At 46.3% G+C, this 21087-nt stretch overlaps 3 protein-coding genes across 3 annotated transcripts in view; all 3 read left to right on the top strand.

The window, feature by feature from the left end:
- Nucleotides 1–1390: 1390 nt before the first annotated feature.
- On the top strand, nucleotides 1391–13135 carry wdr81 (WD repeat domain 81; the record flags this gene model as incomplete). Its single annotated transcript, XM_080525361.1, has 11 exons — nucleotides 1391–1749; nucleotides 1934–5511; nucleotides 6985–7092; nucleotides 7331–7530; nucleotides 8111–8292; nucleotides 8414–8579; nucleotides 8909–9074; nucleotides 9334–10197; nucleotides 10483–10628; nucleotides 10929–11111; nucleotides 11965–13135. 11 exons carry the CDS (start codon nucleotides 1391–1393, stop codon nucleotides 12289–12291), a joined length of 6279 nt encoding a protein of 2092 aa, XP_080381487.1. The 3' UTR covers nucleotides 12292–13135.
- A 1947-nt stretch (nucleotides 13136–15082) lies between these two features.
- Nucleotides 15083–18593, top strand: serpinf2b (serpin peptidase inhibitor, clade F (alpha-2 antiplasmin, pigment epithelium derived factor), member 2b). Its single transcript, XM_080525532.1, has 8 exons — nucleotides 15083–15181; nucleotides 15691–15762; nucleotides 15881–16193; nucleotides 16449–16592; nucleotides 16766–16954; nucleotides 17305–17447; nucleotides 17567–17771; nucleotides 17919–18593. The coding sequence occupies exons 2-8, from the start codon at nucleotides 15706–15708 to the stop codon at nucleotides 18266–18268; spliced, it is 1401 nt and encodes a 466-aa protein (XP_080381658.1). The 5' UTR covers nucleotides 15083–15181; nucleotides 15691–15705; the 3' UTR covers nucleotides 18269–18593.
- Nucleotides 18594–19468: 875 nt separating this feature from the next.
- Nucleotides 19469–21087, top strand: part of rpa1 (replication protein A1) — a 33123-nt gene continuing 31504 nt past the window's right edge. The window contains exons 1-3 of the mRNA XM_080525375.1: nucleotides 19469–19605; nucleotides 19974–20021; nucleotides 20291–20369. Coding sequence (XP_080381501.1) covers nucleotides 19573–19605; nucleotides 19974–20021; nucleotides 20291–20369 — 160 coding nt within the window. The 5' untranslated portion in view covers nucleotides 19469–19572. The remainder of the gene's footprint in view (nucleotides 19606–19973; nucleotides 20022–20290; nucleotides 20370–21087) is intronic.

The raw sequence follows: 21087 nt of genomic DNA, 5'->3' as shown, positions 1-21087 counted from the left end.
CCGCTACTTACTATTGGGCAGGCCCCTAAACTGTATGTCTGTCTGTTGCCAATTATGTTTTTAATATAATAAAAACCTGCACATTGTATGTAGCTACTATGGTGTGTGTTTTAACTTCACGCATTTTGTAACTTTCAGGCACTGACATTTTGATACTATACCGCCTAAATGCTATTTATCCAGCCCAAACGCCCAAATGCTTTTTTCGGGCCCAGTGTGATCAAAAGTAGCCCATTTGGCGGTAACCCACCCCATCTGGCAACCCTGACTGGATAGTTGAGTCACGTGAGTTTCCGATTCAACAACATGGATTCTAGCAGAGAACAACACACAAGCGGCTGATTCTTACTCAGTTTCAGAATATTGTATAATAAACAGTACACATTCCTGTGCTTATACTCAAATGTAATCATTTATTGAGGATTCAGCATGGATCCTGACATTGTGTAGGCTGTCACACACAGGTACGTGAGGTCGAGCTCAAACAGAGCGATTTAGATGGACTAGCTTTGTTAGCTAGCTGTCAAGAAAACACTGATTCTAGCTATATTATTCCTGCAGTTTCTGTCATATCTCAGGAGGTTTGGGAATGGTAACTATCGAACCAAATGATCTGTATTGCGGAGCTATAGCTTCCAAACCTAATCAACTAACTAGATAAACTGTAGCTCGCAGAAGCTGTATTCAGGCAGCTAGCTATCTATCAGTCTGTCATATGTGATAGGCTATGTCTTGTTTGTCTATTTTCATTTCATGCATGCTTTAATTCATTACACGTTCGTTTATGCATGCTGTCAGGCATGCAACGTTTTTCATCAGATTAGTTTCAGGGATAGAAAGAGGGGAAACAATCCACTTCCTTCTCTTAACTTTTTCTACACAGCCTAACCAGAGTATGAGTCCTCTGCAGCACTAAAGAGGAAGAGAACTATTTGGCAACACTCACAGTTGATTAGTAAGCAGTTATATTTCCTTGGAAGGTCACTGGAGCGGGGCAGTAATGTCATGTGAGCAGAGTTTAGCCTAACAAGACACAGTAACATTGGAAAAAAAAAGTCAAGCTCGTGAACTAAACAGTAGCCTAGTCATGTGCATTCAATAACTTTACAACCTCTCAGCTTTCATTCAATACATTTTGAAAAGAGCGGCGGATATTGCTGTCCTAAATACAATACTGTGTACACTTGCAATCCTATTACCTGGATGTTAAAACCTCATCCTTTTTTTATTTTTATCCTGTTTCCAATGTCTTCACAGACAGACACCAAATACACACCTGATGTCAGCACTTCCTTATTCCATGGAGGCGTGAGTGAGGCGTAATTATTTGTCTGGTTTTGAGGAGGAAGTTGGACAGTGTGTCGATCCTGCCAGGCCCTGCAGAGTCACTATGGAGTGGCTAGTGTCCGCTGTGGAGAGGGACCTCGGGGTGGACCGTCGACAGCTGGGTCCAGGGCCTCGTCCTCAGGAGCTGGTGGCTCTTGTCCCGACCCGCTGGGTGATCGGCCTTAGGGAGAGGAGAGTCACCCGGTGTGCCCGCGCTGAGAGCATCAGTGAAGCAGAGATTCGCACTTACCTCCAGCGGTCCTTGGCGAAGCTGCCTCCTGGTTGGACCCGAGTGTGTATCCTTGGCGTGAGGAAAAGCAAGCTAAGCTACAGGCTGGCCAGAGACCCAGGCTGGCCAGGAGAGGGGGGTTCCCAAGACTCCTTCATGAAAGCAATGCAAGGGGTATCGCAACGTAATATGAGGTATTATACAGTCTTTGTTACTTTAGCGTAGAACCTTTTTTTACGGTGACTGAGGATTCATAACATAATGTACCGTAAGTGTATAGTAATATCATAATTATTTTTGATATTTTCTCTAGTCACCTTACAATAAAACCATTCAGTAGTACGTTGCTCATAGTTGTTTTGTTTTGTTATTTGACAGGAACCTGTGGCGTGAGGCTCATCACAGTCATGTGCAGCCGTATGCAGGGGTCACCGAGCAAGTGCATGTGGCAGCCATAGACTCGGTGCGCCAAGCGCTGCAGAGGCTCTTCTGCTCGACGTTCATCTCAACAGACCGCGTGTCACCATCCCTCTCCCCTGCCAGAGAGAAGGAGAAAGAGATCCCATTCTCCTCCTCCAAACACCACTCAGACCATCTGTGTCCTAACATACTCCCCGCTGAGTGCCTGCTGGAGTCAGCACAGACGCTGTATGTCATTCTACCCTACAACCAGTACTCACTTCATGACATTGTCTCTTACAGCCCAGCCAAGCTGGCCAACAGCCACGCCAAAGTGCTGTTCATCCTCTACCAGTTAATGATAGCGTTACAGGCCTGTCAGGCCGCAGGTCTGTCTTGCGGAGAACTCTCGCTCCAGGATATAGCTGTGGACGAGAGGCTCTGCAGCCGTCTCAGACTTAGCCTGGCCCATTATGAAGACCTGGGGGAGGACAGGGACAGAGAGAACTATGTCACTGGGGAGCAAGTGCCAAGAGGTATCCAGGTGAGGGAGAGTCCAGGTATGAGTGGTGACAGTAAGAGGCTGTGCAGGGATTGCTTTGTGGAGCTTAAAGCCCTGGTCCTTGACTGGGTCCACGGCCGAGTCAGCAACTTTCGCTACCTGATGGAGCTGAACAGGCTAGCTGGAAGGCGGGAGGGGGACCCAAACTACCATCCAGTCCTACCCTGGGTAGTGGATTTCACTGTACCATTCGGGAAATTCAGAGACCTCCGGAGGTCCAAGTTCAGGTTGAACAAAGGGGACAAGCAGCTGGATTTTACTTATGAGATGACCAAAGAAGCACTGGCAGCCGCAGTGGCTAACGGAGGCGGGGCAGGCGGTGTCGTTGGAGACCTGGGCGGGTCTGTCGGGCCTGGTGGTTCTGGGCAGTCTGACCACCTCCACGTGCCCCACCACATCTCAGACGTGTTGTCGGACATCACCTACTACGTCTACAAGGCTCGCCAGACTCCCAAGTCAGTGCTGTGCAGCCACGTGAGGTCCCAATGGGAACCTAACGAATACCCCGCCAGTATGGAACGCATCCAGAGCTGGACCCCGGACGAGTGCATTCCGGAGTTCTTCACAGACCCTTCTATATTCCGCTCCATCCACCCAGACATGCCGGACCTGGACGTTCCGCCGTGGTGCACCTCCTGCAAGGAGTTTGTAGAGGTGCACAGACGCCTGCTGGAGAGTAGAGAGGTGTCCCAGCAGCTGCATCACTGGATAGACCTCACGTTCGGCTACAAGCTGTCAGGTAAAGAAGCCGTCAAGGCCAAAAATGTGTGCCTGCACCTGGTGGACAACCACACCCATCTCACCAGCTATGGCGTAGTGCAACTCTTTGACCAGCCCCACCCGCCCCGCCTTGCGCCTTACCAGTACTCCCCGCCTGAACCCCCTATCCTGGGCCCTGCGTCTCTTAACGTGCCTTCTCTGCAAATCCCCCCGCTCAGCTCCATGAGAGACGCTGTGGATGGGTTGGTCCCTGAAGCGACGGGGTGCGAGACTCTCGGCTGGACCATGGTGGACAGAGATGAAGAGCTTGAACAAGGCATGGAGGCTCTGGACTCACTATCCACTGGTGCCTCCACCTCTACCACCTCCTCTGCCCCACTACCACTCATCAGCACAGCAGGAGGGAAGACAGGAGGGGAGCACCCAGCCATGGTGGTATCCCAGTCTCCCAGTGAGGGGGCAGGTAATGCCACCAGTACCCTGGGTTCTGGCATACGCAGTGCCATGTTACAGAGAGGAGTCAGAAACACAGGGAGGGGAGGGGAGGGGAGTGTAAGTACTACCAACACAGAGGACTTCAAGATCACCCTGCCGGAAGGGTTCAGCCCCTTACAACCCCTCGAGGAGTTAGAGAAACTGAACAACTTCCTTGTGAAGAGTCTGCATGCACAAGTCTGGCACTCCTCAGAGTCCAGGAAGGAGAGTAGAGAAGCGAGCGTTGCTGTAGAGTCACTCCCCTCCCTCACAGAGCTCTACCAGAGGGACATGCAGGCACTAGGCGTCCTAATCGCCGAGATATTCTACTTGACTAAACTACGAGGTGTGAAACCTGGCACTCCACTGAGAGAGCGTTTCCAGGCGGTGATAAAGCTATGGTCTTCTAGCTTCCGTGACGTGCCCCTGTCATTGCATCACGCTCTGGAGACGCTGCTACATTTGCGTCAACACTCCTCATCGAAAGCCAATTTAGAGAAATCATGTTTTCCTCCTAGTCCATTGATTTTTAAATACGACCCCATCTATGAAGGTCTCCCTCCCCCAAACCCCTTTCAGTTACTAAACCCTGTCCTCTCCCCCTTCCCCTTCCCCACCTATTTTCCTGCTCTTCACCGTTTTATCTACTCCTACCATAACAAGATGGACACCACCTGCAGCCTGCAAGGCCGTGATGTGGTGTTCCACCTGTGGCAGCAGCTGGAGACACTGTTACAAGGTCACATCACAGCCGAGGGTCTGGAGATCCTCCTTCCCTTCGTGCTAGCACTCATGCTAGAGGAGTCCACCTCTGTGTACGCCGTCTGGTACCTGTTTGAGCCCATCTCCAGGGTGCTGGGTCCGAGGAACGCCGCCAAATACCTCCTGAAGCCCCTGGTCAGTGTGTATGAGAACCCTCGCTGCCTCCGAGGCCGCTTCTACCTCTACACAGACTGCTTTGTTCTTCAACTGATCGTGAGACTGGGCCTACAGGCCTTCCTGTCCAGTCTCCTGCCCCATGTGCTCCAGGTCATCACTGGATTTGAGGGCTGTAGCTCAGGCGCAGGGGAGGTCGGCAAAGCCCTGAGGGGCAGGGCATGTGACCTGGGAGAGGAGGAGGAGGAGGAGGAAGACTACCAGTGCGGGGATGGGGGGCCGTCCTCTGGGTCTGTGAGTGGGAAGGTGGGAGGGGGTAGTGGAGCGGGCGGCGGAGTCGGGGTGGCTGGAGACCCAGGTCTAGTGGACTACTCCTCAGGCATCAGCCTCAATGATCAGGTCTTTCTGTCTGAAGGGGAGGACTTCCAGAACGGGTTCTACGGCAACAATGGAGCAGGGGCAGCAACGGGCGGTCTGCCTGGGAAACCCCAGAGCCACAACTCTGCAGTCAAAGAGCAGGATCAGGAGTCTCTCAGTGTGGGGAAGCTGAGTGACAAGAGCAGCACTAGCGAAGTCTCACTCGGAGACGCTGATTCGTCACGGGACAGAGCCAGTCTGAAGTCAGCCGACAGTAGTCAGGACCTGAAACAGGCCAGTGAGGGAGAGGAGGGAGGGGAGCTAGAGGAAGAGGAAACTGAGACTGAGGTGGGGTGGGTTGGGGCGCACAGCCTAGAACTCACCCTCTCTGGGTGCACAGAAGAGTCTGGGGCCACAGTGGCCACCCTGGAGGGAGAGTTTGTGAACGGGATGGCGCTGGGGGAGGCAGAGAAAAGAATGATGGGAGATGAGGAGGAGGAGGAGGAGGAGGAGGAGGAGCATGACCCTTTGGAGGACTCTGAGGAGAAAGAGCATAAGATTCTTCTAGGTGAGACTCACAGTTCAACAACATATCTCATTCATGTCAATCCTCTTTCTTTTTCCCCCTTTTTTATGTGTTTATTTGTCAGGGACCAACAATGCACAACAAGTACAGTTAGGTCCGGAAATATTTGGACAGTGACACAATTTCCATAATTTTGGCTGTGTACGCTACCACAATGGATTTGAAATGAAACAATCGAGATGCAATTGAAGAGCAGACTTTCAGCTTTAATTCAAGGGGTTGAACAAAAATATTGTATGAAACGTTTAGGAATTGGAACCATTTGTATACACAGTCCCCAATTTTCAGGGGCTCAAATGTAATCGGACAAATTAACATAATCATAAATTAAAGTAAATGAATTGCCTTAAGTTTTGTCTTCAGCAAGAGGAATGCATTCTTGGGTTGAGATCAGGTGATTGACTCGGCCATTGCAGAATATTACATTTCTTTGCCTTAAAAACCTCCTGGGTTACTTTCGCAGTATGTTTTGGGTCAATTCATCCGTCTGCTTCTGTTTTCTGTCACATCATCAATAAACATGAGTGACCCAGTGGCATTGGAAGCCATGCATGCCCATGTCATCACACTGCCTCCACCGTGTTTTACAGATGATGTGGTATGCTTCGGCTCATGAGCCGTTCAAAGCCTTCTCCATGCTTTTTTCTCCCCATCATTCTGGTACAGGTTGACCTTAGTTTCATCTGTCGAAAGAATGCTGTTCCAGAACTTGGCTGGCTAGTTTAGATGTTTTTTGGCAAAAAGATGTCTAATCTGGTTTCTATTCTTGAGACTTAGGTAGAATTGGATAATGATATGCCTAACCCCTGGAGACTGCTATTCATATGGCTGGATGTTGTGAAGGGTTTTTTCTTTACCACGTATCCTGCGATCATCCACCACGGTAGTTTTCCGTGGATGTCCAGACCTTTTTGTGGTCTTTTTTTCAGTACTGAGAACTGTTGATTTGGCCACCTCTAATGTTCTTGCTATTTGTTTGTTTTTGCAACCAAAGGATGGCCTGTTTCACTTGCATTGAGAGATCCTTTGACCGTATGTTGTGACTCACAGCAACAGTTTCCAAATGCAAATGCCACACTTTTGCCACTCAAATGCCACTCAGACCTTTTACCTTCTTAACTGATGAAGAAATAACAAAGGAATAACCCAGATCTGTCCATGAAACAGCTGTCGATTCAATTGTCCAATTACTTTTGGACCCTTGAAAAAAAAGGGGGCCACATATTAAACACTCAAATTAAAGCTGAGAGTCTGCACTTTAAGCCCATATTCATAACTGTAACTTGAATATGTATTGGTAAACAGCTAAAATAACAAACATTCTGTCAGAGTCCAAATATATATGGACCTGACTGTATTTAGCGACATACATTTAAATCTACATAGCTAATTTCTATCTGCAGTCCCATCCCATGTTGTCTGCTGTATAATATTGCCACGGATGTTCCCACATAGACACAGTCTGTAAGACAGTTAGATGGCTGTCTGCAAAACTGGGACCCACGGTGACGTCTCGATATGTGGCCAGAAATCTGCTCCGGCTGCTCACCACTTGCTACATAGGTGAGTGCCTAAATGATCCAGCAAGACAGGAGTCACAACAACACATTCCTACACAGAGGGGAATCTTTTTAGAATTGTGTTATTGTTCATAACACACAAGCACCATTATCATTGGGGTGGAAATATGGACATATCAGCCATAGCAATTCACACTTACAATTTCATTTCAGTGTGCCTATATTTTTAAATGTTTTCTCCCACTGTGTGTGTGTATTTTGTCCCTCCCTCCTACCCGTAGGCCCTGAGAAGCACCAGTTTGTGGCCCCTGCATCAGAGGAGAGCAGTCTAGAGAGTGTGGGGATGGGGAGTGTGTATGAGAAGAAGCCTGTTGTAGGAGACCAGACAGCAGGACCAGTTCTAGACTGTCTCATCTACATTGCCCACCTCTATGGAGAGCCAGTGCTGACCTACCAATACCTGCCCTACATCGGTTACTTGGTAAAATTGTACTTTAGATTTGCTCTGCTCCAATCTCATTTACTAACACTGACTTTAAGAACTAATCCAGTATTTGCTTTAGTTGTCTTCTCTAGGTCTTCGTTCTCAGTACATTTCACAGGTAACATTGATTGCTGGAGTTGACTTGTTAGGAATGTTTATAGGGATAGTAATAATCGAGTTCCCTCAATCAGTTTTCTTTGATGAACCACATATCTTCTGTCCAGTCGATACACCAAGAACTATCCCTTTTGAAAATGTTACGTTCCTGTTCTGTTTTGCTTTTGAGTTCCAATCCTGTACCCTGTGTTCCAATCCTCTACCCTGTGTTCCAATCCTCTACCCTCTGTTCCAATCTTCTACCCTCTGTTCCAATCTTCTACCCTGTGTTCCAATCTTGTACCCTGTGTTCCAATCCTCTACCCTCTGTTCCAATCCTCTACCCTGTGTTCCAATCCTCTACCCTCTGTTCCAATCCTCTACCCTGTGTTCCAATCCTCTACCCTGTGTTCCGATCCTCTACCCAGTGTTACAATCCTCTACCCAGTGTTACAATCCTGTACCCTGTTTTCCGATCCAGGTGTCTCCGCCATCATCATGTCGTCTGAACACACGTAAGGAGGCAGGGCTGCTGGGGGCTGTGGTGCTCACTCAGAAGATCATCGTGTTCCTGTCAGACACCACCCTCATGGACATGCTGATGAAGATCAACCAGGATGTGCTGCTACCCTTGCTGGACCTGCTTACCTCTCCCAGAATGGGGTAGGTGGTGACACACACACACACACACATCACAGTATTTGAATTAGCATTAGATTTTTCAATATACAATATATGTATGTATGTCAGACGTGGGTCGAAAAGTATCTCTCTCCTCGTTCAGGTTCCCCAGTGGAGTGCAGACGCGCTCGGCCGTGTGTCTGAAGACGCTCAGCCTGATGGCGCTGATCTGCCTTCGTATCGGCAGGGAAATGGTGCAGCAGCACATGACTGACACCCTGCGCCGGTTTTTCACTGTCTTCTCCCTACTGCACAGCCTAAAGACACAGGTAAACTACTGAAACACACACAAAGACATGAACTTTGACACGGTCACTTTTTTGGTGGGGTTATACTCAGCAATGTAGTTGAGGGTAAAAGGACCGAAAACAGAGTTTACACACCTTTTTTGGGGGGAAGAATAGCTTTTACCCACTCTTTATGAAAATGAGAGGAATTCAGCTGCACGTTCCTCATTTTCGGTGGTGTCCGTTGTTTACCCACTGGAAACTGGAATCCGAGCAACCTTCCAGACTGATGTAAATGCCTAGTTGATGTCCTCACTCTCCCGACCCTGAATCTCCCTACAGCTCCACTGACCGGTCTTCCTCTGGTGTAGGTGGAGAGTGCCCCCCGCAGGGAGGTGGGAGAATACACCCTGCTGGACGTGTGCACACCAGAGGGGACAGAGATCACGTGTGAGTTGGGGGTGCTGGAGGAGCTGCAGGCTGTGTTTAACCCTGAGATGGCCCACGCCTCATACATCCCCTTCTATTGCCTCATAGGTGAGACACACTCACATATACACATACACACACACACACACACACACACACACACACACACACACTCACACAGAAGTCAGCCTTGAAAAATAAGACAGATTTACACTGTATTACCTGAATCACACTATAGAGCTGAACTGAGCTGTGCTGTACTGGCGTGTTAGATAGATAGATAGATAGGTACTTTATTAAAGTTAACAGCTCATAGGTGCCCTCATTGGTTCCCAAAGCAGTGTGTTGTGTTCTTGGCCTCTCCCAGGTGATGCAGCGATCCGTAAGCTGGTTCCCAACCATGAGCTGGTGTGGCGGTTGGCCCAGTCATACCATGAGAGGATCAGCCCTGGCAGCCCGGATGCCAACCCCACCACAGTTGTGCCCAGGGCAGAGCTGCCCCCACCCTCCTCCTCCATGGGCCTCTCCCCAGGCCTGGGCCGACATGTGGGCAGAAGCCCCTTCCCTGCCCCCTCCACCACCTCCACCCCCCTAGGTGGCTCAGACACCCTGCCCGAGTCTGGCACCTTCGGCAGTCATCTGGTGGGAAACCGCATCCAGGTGGCCCGGGACTCTGAGCCAGGCAGCGGCAGCCCCAACTTGGCCTCTTTAGACACCTGGGGATGCGCTCACCCTAGCCACGCTCCCCCTGTCATCGCGGCCGCGTCCACCTTCACCACTCCCTCCGCAGGTCCCTCCTTCTCCTCCTTCTCCTCCTCCTCTTGGGTGATGGGCCCCACCCCGGAGGACAGCGCTCTGAAGCAGGATCTGCCCCGCAGCGGGCGCTCGCTCCAGGGGAACTGGCTGGCCTACTGGCAGCACGAGATCGGCATCAACCAGCAGGACCCCCACTTCCACTTCCACCAGATCCGCCTGCAGAGCTTCCTGGGCCACTCGGGCACGGCCAAGTGCCTGGCACCACTGGCCGGGGAGGACTACTTCCTGTCCGGGAGCAAAGACAAGACGGTGAAGCTGTGGCCACTCTATAACCACGGCGACGGGACCAAGGAGGTGGAGCCTAGGCTGACGTACACGGACCACCGCAAGTCGGTGTTCTACGTCGGCCAACTGGAAGCGCTCCAGGAGGTAGTCAGCTGCGACGGCACGGTGCACCTATGGGACCAGTTCACAGGTGAGAGAGAAAGACAGTAGGAGATGACCCATTAGGGTCCATTCAGACATAGCTGAGCCTTGACTAACTTGAGCCTCAAAAGCCAGAGACTTTAGACCAGTAAGATTAGTGCCGCAGGTGTGCGGGAAAAGCTGCCGTAATAGCATATCAGGGCTGATGTGAAGTTGAGTGAGTGAATTATGCAGTTTAAAGCCTCATCAGTGAAATTAAAAGCATCTCATCATGAATGGTATGTGTTAATACCTCTCTCTCTCTCTCTCTCTCTCTCTTCCTCCCTCTACCTAGGCAAGCAGATCAGGTCCTACGAGGCTCTGGATGGGAAGAACCCCATCACCGCTGTGACCACCATGCCTGCCCCACATTGCAGTGTGGTCTTTGGCAGTGCAGACTCTGTTCTCCGCTTTATAGACCCACGCAAACCAGGCCTGCAGGTACAGAAGGCACCCAGGAAACACCAATCCCATACACTTAATTCTAGACCTCATTAATATCATATTCATCTGTGTTTTTCAGTGACTATTTCATTCTCTTTTTTTCTTCAGTCGTATTATTATTCATCAGAATGATGGGATTACCATTGCTTTATTCTCAATTCCTCTCTAATTGATTTTGCTCTGTGTGTGAGGTGACAACGTTGTGTTCTCCGTAACCTACCTGGATAATTGTCATGAGTTTTGAGACACAATTTTGAGAAGAGTGAGACCTAGACAACTCTTCCCTTGTGTCCCCAGCATGAGTTCCGTCTGGCGTATAACAATGTGAGCGCTGGGCTGATCCGCTACCTGGCCGTGAGCCCTGGAGGCCGCACTGTGGCCGCAGGCTTCTCCTCTGGGTTCATCGTGCTGCTCGACGCACGCACTGGCCTGGTCCTGAGGGGCTGGCCTGCTCACGAGGGGGATATCCTGCAAATGAAGGTGTGTGTGTGTGTGTGTGTGTGTCTGTGTGTGTGTGTGTGTTACATTTACACATACACATACACATACATTTTTGGCATTCGCAGACGCCTTTATCCAAAGCGACTTACAACAAACATACTCTAGCCGGTCCTGCACTCGTTTTCAGGAGGAGTGGGGTTTTGGAATTGTTCAGCAGTCAGGTGGTAAACAACTGTTGAGGCAGGTGTTTACAGCCAAGTGCTTTTATTTTGACACTCACTCCATATTATTGGTAGAGAGCAGAATGTAGCCTTAGTAGGGAAGGATGAAAGATAGCCAGTACCCAGTAGGTTTGTTCAGAAGCAGTCAACAAAGCACTAGAGCTGAGTAAACTTTATTTAACCCCCGATTGGCAGGGTCAAGGATTGTGTCTCTGGCTCCAGAGGCACAAGTTCAGGTAAATATGGACAGGAGTTACTTATTAGAAAGACGTCATCGATTCCCACTGGCCCATACATATTGTAGCGAACGGGGGGTGGAGCCTTTAGCGGGGATCGAACCGCGTCTCCCACTCACAAAGCGAGTCCTCCAACCAGATAGAGTCGACTCACTTGGCATCTGCTTTTAGAACACTGCTAAGGTCACGGCCGTTCCAATACGGGTATGACCCAGACTCATATCTATTGATTTCTTCGTCAGTACACCGATATGGCTGACATGCTCTCTTGGCGGGAAACTCTTACCAAAAGATGTTGAGGTTGAGAATATGAAAGGCTGAAGAGTGCCCTCTGTCAACCAGTAACCTGTGATAGGCGTGGGTGTCTGTTTGTGAGTGTGCACTTTACACCCCAGTGCTATGGTCTCTGAATGTGTCTCATGTCTGTTTTTTCAGGCTGCTGAGGGCAACCTGGTCATCAGCTCCTCCACTGACCACACACTGACCGTGTGGAAGGATCTAGAACACAAGCCTCTCCACCAATACAAGTCTCCCTCCGACCCCATCCATGCCTTCGATCTTTACGGGCCAGAGATAGTAGCTGGCACCGTAGCTAACAAGATAGGGGTGTACTCCATGATGGACATCTCACACAGCCCTGCCAGCAGCACCAAGCTCAGCTCGGAGAACTTCCGCGGGACCCTCACCAGCCTGGCCGTGCTGCCCACCAAGAGGCTCCTGCTCCTGGGCTCGGAGAACGGTGCCATCAGGCTTTTAGCATAAGGGCTAACGCCAATAGGCTAACCCATTGGCGTAGCTATACACCTCGCTATTGACTATTTACAGTGTCCTATTCCTACAGGCTGGTGCCCGTGGTGCTTGTTGCCTGCCTCAGCTCCTCCCTGTATGGGATCGATGCTCGATCAGCTGATGAGGCTAAGAGGCAAGTTCTTCCCTTTTTATAATGAGGGCTGAGCTCTACCACAGTAGTTATTCAAGCAGTGAACTGAGAGGACTTTGCTCCTCTGGCTGTAGTCAATGACCAAAATAGAAGATAAAGGGGGTTTGTGATTGTTATATCACTCAATCCAGAATCGAACAAAAACTTGATTATCTTTTATTTGTTTTGCATTTATGTATCTATAGATACTATATGATGAAAATTCTTATCCTTGACTAGGTCAATTGTTCTTTTTAAAAGAATGGATCAGAAGAACTGCTCAGGAAGGTGGAACCCAAACAAGGTTCTGATGTAGTGTTTACACTTCACAAATACCGGTAGATGCATACCAACACCAAAAAAGACATTCTGAGATTGTCACACCCTATCAGGGTTGGGTTCAGTTCGGTATTTGAATTCAGTCAATTCAGGAAGTGATTTAAAAACAAATATATAAGAAGGCTCTAATATTCAGAGAGAAGTCATTGATTGAGAAATAATTTCAAATAAATATTTAATTATAATTTACTTCCTGAATTGACTGAATTTAAAAAGAATCGACCCCACCTCCGAACCTATCATTATTTCCCTGACATTAGATCACACAATGCATCAGATGCACTGAATAACTATGCAGTTTTTCGTAGATGTAAACATTTTTTTTTTAAAATATATGTATTTGCCATATTATGTCTTTCTCAACAATTACAATGTTTTCTCAGCTTAAATTGTTTATTAATCATGAACAATAAAACTACTAGAGACCTTTTCATTTGCCAGTGTTAGTACACCCTCTCAGTGCAGACCCGGATATGGTATGACGAGGGGGTGAAGTTATGGAAGTGATTAGTCGACCTGTTGCTTCTGAGTGCCAAGGTCAAACAGAGGTGAATTCCTTTAGCACAGGTGGGCCCCCAATTCCCCTCCTGGAGAGCCACCATCCTGCTGGTTTTTACTCCAACCCTTACCTTACTAGCACGCCTGAGATTCTACTAATTAGCTTCTCATCAAGACAGCTTAGCTGGGGGTTAGGGTTGTGGGGAAAACCTGAAGGATAGTAGCTCCCCAGGAGGGGGTTGGGCATCCCCTAGCACAACAATGGGCTTACCCCAGAAGTTTAACTCTTTAAGACTATAGTTTTACAATGAATAAGTAGTATAATATTTTCTTTTAGATACCTCTTGAATAGTTTCCAAAACAATCATGGTTGTAGAAACATAAGAATAAATAAATGAAATAGAATAAATGAAACCCAATAGTCAGAAAATACATTTGTTGGACTATGGACTCAAATTACCATGGCCTCAAAACACAGTAGCTTAGTAACAGTCAATCTCAATTTATCTTTGTATAATATAAGTATGTCTTATATGTAATCACACATTGGGCAGGCAGTTTATGTTGCCGAGAAAGAAATGCAAGAGAAATACATTAATCATAGATTTTGTGATTGAACTAACTCCTAATAATGTCAGCCACACATTGAGAGGAATTTGTTACTGTTAACCAACAGTTTATATAGCAGTAGTACATGTACGTTTATCCTGAATACGATTCTCACATCGACACCTGGGGGGTATTCCATCAACGTTGCTAAAGGAAAATCCAGGCTTATTTTTGATAAGTTTCGCAAGATCAAAATAAGCCTAGATTTTCCTTTAGCGCCGTTGATGGAATACCCCCTGTTTTCACTGCTGTTTTTTGTTTATCTTCTTAACAGTCAACAACATTTCATGACGATGATCATGTCCTCAACACAGTCCCAAAAGTAGCTTTTGTTGAGAAATGTCAACCCCTGACTCATTCATCCTGTTGTGTAACAAACTGATGTTCTCATAGTCTCATTCAACATTTTGAACGTTTCTTGTGACTTTTGTATATGTGCTTTAAATGATCAAAAATGACTTTGTTTTCTAAAGGAATGAAGAAACACCTTGATTTCAGAAGTAGTCAATCCATTTTGTCCATTGGAACAATGAATGAGAGACACACAAATAAAAGTGCTTATTTTATTTATTAACAGGTTTAATAAAATATTACCTACACAACGTTTGTTGTTTGTGTCAGCTTTCAACATTAATTAGATTGATTTGTCCAGTGCCCTAAGCCTTAACAGAAGCTGCTTCTTTCTGACAGAATCGACTCTGGTACAAGAGAGGAACACTCACGGTTCTTATTGGAAAAATTCTCTGATGTTTGTAGAAAAAATGCCTGTAAGCTTCTGTCATGTGAACTTAGAGATACCGCCTACCGTTTCTGCTGAGTAGTGAAAAGTAACAACGGGTTGAATCAATTGTGCTCTCCTTTTCCCTTTTTGTTATGCAGTACACACTTTTACATTGCCTCCAAACGGCAGAGAAGCTTGTGATTTCACCCACATTACTTCCTGTGATTAATCATGTGATTTTATTTATTTACCCACACAAAAACTGATAGAACACACATTATCTAATGCAATCACTCAGTAACATGATACTGCTGCTTCACAAGTCCATTCTGATTTTCAACAGCCTGTTAGGCTCCATATTTGACCCCTGCATCAGACTCAATATTTACATTGACAAACTAAGTAGTGACTAAGCTTATATGAAGCACAGATCAATGAAAGTTGAAATTTAACTGCTCACTGAGCAACTGCCAATTGTTTGCAAAGGAGAATTTGGCCATTGCACATTCAGTGGTCTCTCTCTTTTTTAGGCAGGATAACAGGTCTCCCATCTTAATTTTGACACGGTAAGTACTGGAATATCTTTTAGACGTGATATAATTAAGTGAAATGTCAAGATAGGGATCTGTGTGTGTAGCTTTGACACAATGCACTATATCTACAGCTAATTCCTAACCTTTCGAAGCACATACATTTGAATTGATTAGGTATCACTTGAGAGCCTAAAATGTCAAGGCACATTTAAGAGTAGTTTGTTTGGACAGACCATTTTAATTGTTACTTTGGGGAACTTGGGGTTAGGATTTTGATGGTGAGGCATAAAAGTAGGCAATCCTGTAGGTGTTCTCAATCAACATTAACGATCTTGGTGCCATACAGAGAGGGAGACTAAAGAGAGACAAGTCCATAGACTTCAATAGAAAACATACACTATATAGACCAATGTACAGAGGTGAGAATGTTTTGTTAACTATGTTACAATGCTGCTGTTGTCTTTTATATTGTTGCTTGTTCCTTGGGGAAAGACTGAGTTTGCCACATACAGTAGGTCATAGTTTATTCCTTTCTGTTTCAGGCTTTCTGTTAGAACATGGACCTTCATCTACTTGCACTCCTATTGATCTGTCTCTGCAGACAAGGACTCACTGTAAAGAAACAACATTTATTATAAATCATATTATTTATTTTTTTACTGAATGTTGTAAACTAATGTCACATTGTCATCACACTGGCTTAACTGCAGAGTTGTGTTTTTCCAACCCTAGCAGGAAGATGGTCCAACTAGTGCCCCAAGTACACAGCAGCCTACAAACACAAGTCTCACACAAGAACCCCAAACCACAAATGCAACTGCCGCTCCGTCCATCACGGCCACTGCTGCCGCAGATGGTGGTTCGTCCGAGGAGGAGCAGGAGGGGGATTGTCAGCGTCTGGGCCGCAAGTCCAGGGAAGTCTTAGCCAGCTCCATCCTGAGGTTGGGCATGCAGCTCTTAGAGAACCTGAAGACAGGACCTGAGCAGCCCAATGTGATCATCTCCCCCCTCAGCATATCCCTGGCTCTCTCCCAGCTGGCTCTGGGTAGGGAACATCTCCATCTTTGTTTGAGTTTTGTGAGTGATGATATAAAAGGTCTGGGCAGGAAAAGTAATAGAGTTAGAAAAAGTGGTTCTTCTGCTGCCCCTTTGGGAAGAACCCTTTTGAAGAGCTCTTTTGGGTTCCATGAAGAATCCTTACCACAAAGGGACAGTTGAAGAACCCTTCTGGAAGCCTTTTTTCTAAGAGTGTATGTTGTTGATATTGAGAGTGAGCATGTTGCATGTGTCACTATCGCAGGAGCGGCGAATACGACGGAGGAGCTGCTGATGCATCATCTGCATGCTAACACAATGCCCTGCTACCACCAGTCCCTGCACAACCTCCTAGCACAGCTCCGTAACAAAGACCTGGAAATGGCTACACGCATTTTCTTGCGCCAAGGTCAGTGCTACCATATGACAAACAAAAAATGAGTTTTTCAGCTTGGTTGTGGAAAGAGAGGATTAGGAAGTTCATAGAACATAAAGGAAATGGAAAAATAAACTACAATTTAATACAGGAAGGAATGTGTTTTGGAATTTTGTGCCTGAGAGCTGTTTGGTTGTTTGTTTCAGGGTTTAAGCCAAATTCAGAGTTTGTTAAAGAATCTAAGCGATTATATGACTCAGAGCCAGTGATCTTGGAAGGGCTGAAAGAGGTTAACACGTGGGTAGAAAACGCCACAAATGGAAAGATTACGGATTTCCTATCAAGCCTACCACCCAATCTGCTCCTCATGCTCATCAATGCAGTTCACTTCAAAGGTGTGTATACTGTAGTGTTGTCCAAACGTGGCCGGAATATGCATTTAATTGTTTTTTGCTATTTGTTAGTTTGCCTTACCTACAGAATTAGCAATTTTTTGACTATTCGGTTGCGCCCCGCAAGTTAATCAAGCAAATATTTGAAAAACATATTTTGCTTATGTCAGGTGTAGTCACTCTTTCCAGACTTGTACAAGTCATTATTTTCTGTCATGTCCTACATAATCTCTTTTCCAGACACTTCCGCCCAGCCTGTGGAGAAGGTTATGTCCTGCATAATGGATGTCTGTGTTTAAATGCAAATTTTCCCAAGACAATAGTCTATAATCACCCTTCCTTGTACCCAACAGGAGAGTGGAAGGCTCGCTTCGACCCACGCTTCACCTCCAGAGATGTCTTTTACATTGATGACCATCAGATGGTGAATGTTGACATGATGCAGGGGGCTAAACACCCCTTGAGTCTCCTCATCGATAATGACCTGGAGGCTCAGGTGAATCTCTCCATCTCCCCTTGGAAGTATTCTCCCCCCCCTCCACACACACAGACACACGACACAATCACCTCACCTCACCTTCTCATCTTGCCTCCTCCTCCTCCTTCCCTATGCAGGTGGCTCGTTTCCCATTCAAGAAGCGGATGAGCCTCCTGGTGGTGATGCCTACGTCCGGCAAGGTGGATGTATCAGCCCTGGCAGCCAAGCTGAAGATCTCAGATCTTTATAATCGCCTGCCCAGAGAGAGAGCTATGTCAGTCAAACTACCCAAATTCAAGCTGGAGTATAGTCAGGAGCTGCAGGAGGCTCTCACCAACATGGGTAAGAGGGACAGGGTTCAAAGTGTGGAAATATCATTTTAGGCCCCAAAAGGTTCCAAAAGGACCTATGTTAGGCATCCACAAGAGTCAATGTTCAATATTGTATAGTAGCCTGAGATGTTTTTAAGACATTGTCTCTCCCATGCAGGTCTAGGGGAGCTTTTTGCTGGTCCTAACCTTGCTGGCATAGCAAAGGGCCCCCTGGTGGTGTCTAGTGTGCAACACAAGTCCAGCATGGAGATCAACGAGGAGGGAGCCGAGGCCGCAGCAGCCTCCAGTGTGTCCGTCTCACGGTCCAACCCCTCTTTTAGTCTCAACCAGCCCTTCTTCTTTGTCCTTATGGATGATAAGACACAAGTGCCAATCTTTCTCGGTGTCATAACCAACCCCAACCCTGGAGCTCCTGTCTTGCAGAGTGGAGGGTCTGACAACCCAGATAAAGTAGGGTTCGCCATTGACAAGTCTTATGACAGCTCTTTTGGCGGTCCTCCCAAGTAAGCTGAACCCCAGTCACTTTGGGGGAGAGTGAGATCTGACCTTGAACTGTACTGCTGTCTGATGGGGAGACAAGGACATCCAGACAAGCAACTCAACATGTACAACAGCCCAATTGAACAGAGTAATGTTGAGCCAAAATGCTCACATGGATAAGACCAAAACATGCTATATTTTCTCTATATGGTTTCCTAAAAATATGAATGCATTTGTGTTTAATTTTGTAAACCAACTGAGGTTCCTTATACTTACCCCCTGAAGTCTATTCCAAATAATAAAAACAAATATTTCTAAAGTTTTTGATTAAAGAAATGTGATATCAAAATGTTTTTTCCCCCTTCATTGCTTGAGAAGTATTCTGAGAATATTGCATCTTTAGACTGCGAGAAATAATGGGAATATATAATGTGTTACTGCAGTAGCCAATTTACAATGTTTTGTCAAGAGAACTCAAGATTAAAGAGGAACTGAAGCGAATAGGATGTATTGCGCCCTATAGTAGTCATAGCCTATACATACATTTTAGCCCCAACATTTACTGAAAAGTGTAAAAACGATAACATTTGACATGAATCCAGTATTTAAATTGCATCAGCCTAAGGCTAATCAGTGTACTTTCAGTTGAGTATAGTACATAAATAAATAAAATGTAGTCGGATACAATTTTAATGCCAAGCAAGCCCAGTTGGTGCGAAGTCAGACTCACCTTTTGAATGGTGAGACTAGGATTTAGCCAACTAAATGAAAAGAGCAGCTTTTTTAAAAGACATGTGTTATCCTCTTTCACTTTTACACTCTTTCACCTGTTACAGGTCAAATACATGTCACATGTCTTGCACACACAAACACGATTTTAGTCCCGCCCCCCTCCTCGATCTGTAAAAGGAACCGGAAGCCTCAGTAGCACGTGACACAATGACGTCGTTGACGTTATGTATTCCAAATTGGTCACTACAACCTAGCCACTCGATCTGAAATCGAAATGATTGCATACAAACAGATCCATATTCACGGCCCTGACTTTGAATAGTCAATATAAGTACATTTCCTCCTAGCGTATGAGAAGAACATTTTCAGCGAATTACTATAGATCTACTTGCACCTATTCAGTTCGTGTCTACAGGAGTCGAATGCGGTAGGGCATAGAAGCCGAAATGGAATGCGGCAAACTCTTTGCGCGGTTCCTGCTGCAGTTGGCGCCACAGACAACACTGGAAACGCTGTCACTGACATAAAGAAGTGAAGTTGTCCGCTGCTGCCTCCCTAAAAACGTCAAATTTCACTCGAAATATCAATTCAACACAGACATGACTGTCAAGCTGTCAGAAGGAGCGATAGAGGTAGGTGTTTTTTTAAAATAACATTAGCTAGGTCGCCAGCTGAATACAGCTAAAGTGTATCAGAGGAAGCAGTAGTTTGCCATGTTTGTGAACGTGCGTTTCAACCTTTTCTGGTTTCTTGCTAGCCAAGCATTTCTTTCACCGTTTTCCTTTAGACATTTGTCCGAATTGTTTATTTGCTGAAAGCTTTCATAATGCAGTCAGTCTGCATTATAGATGTTTTTATTGTAAAAACTCTGATTGTTGAACCTGGCTTATGCTAGCTAAGCTAGTGGAATACTACTGACACATTTCATGACAATTAGCCTACCTACTCTTATACAGAAGAAATATATCCTTTATGTAGCTTACTACTTTTCTGTCCACAGGCTCTAACTAAAGGGACTGATGTAAACAACCCAGTGCTTCAATTAGTGGTGAGTATTGCGCATAGCTTCTGGAGAATAATGTTGTTATACTAACAGCTGGCTATGTAAATTGAAGGATGGTACAACACGAATTGTTTGGTTCATGTTTGGGTACACACTAGGAGCCAATATATAAAAAATGAACTTAACCATGAGTAACTATGTCTACATGTAGTTTGGATGGTCATACAGTGTAAGACCACAACATAGATTTGTCAGCTAGGAAGGAAAGCTTCTGTATTTACTTAAACTTTATTATTTTATCTTTTTCCCCCCAGAACATCCGTAAGATTGATGGAGGAAATGGACCAGTCCGCTTTCGCTTGATGATGAGTGATGGATTGCACTCAATGTCATGTGAGTAGTCAGCATATTCAAATACAGTAAATGGTTCTGAAAAACATGATAGGCTATTGAAAGTACCCACAAATGTACCACAGAATACAGCAGTGTTTCCCCTACAATTGCCAACGGAACCCCCCGCCCCCCCAAGAAAGAGGAATTATTATGGACATAGACACCAAACATCTGACAAGCAGGCTAAAATATCCCAAGCACCCAACCCGAATCTGGCGAGTGGCAAGCCCATGGGCTCGTTGGTAACGTTAGTCCGCCAGTAGTCTCGCATAGCCAGATCTATCTCTCCACACTTCACATAGCCAGATCTATCTCTCCACACTTCACATAGCCAGATCTATCTCTCCACACTTCACATAGCCAGATCTATCTCTCCACACTTCACATAGCCAGATCTATCTCTCCACACTTCACATAGCCAGATCTATCTCTCCACACTTCGCTTCGCACTGTGCCGTGCTGGAGAATAATACAAGCTTTTGCGCAAGTGTGTGCGAGACGAGTGTGTGCGCGCGACGCGAGAATTTTTGCCAGGTGGGATGTCTGCAGATGGAAAGTAAGCAAGTTGAAACGTTAGCAAATATAATTGCTGAGTGTTCTGACAGAGAAAGTTGGTTAAAATTGGTCGTTATTATTGTGACTACAAAGTGTCTGATTATAGTTCCATGGTGTAAAAGACCTAGCAAGCTAGCTAGCTAGCTCAGAGGTGATGAGATGA

The sequence above is a fragment of the Nansenia antarctica genome, assembly GCF_963989245.1.
Source record: "Nansenia antarctica genome assembly, chromosome: 3".
Taxonomy (NCBI): domain Eukaryota; kingdom Metazoa; phylum Chordata; class Actinopteri; order Argentiniformes; family Microstomatidae; genus Nansenia; species Nansenia antarctica.
The sequence above is the reverse complement of the archived record's forward strand: the minus strand, read 5'-3'. Positions and strand labels throughout refer to the sequence as shown.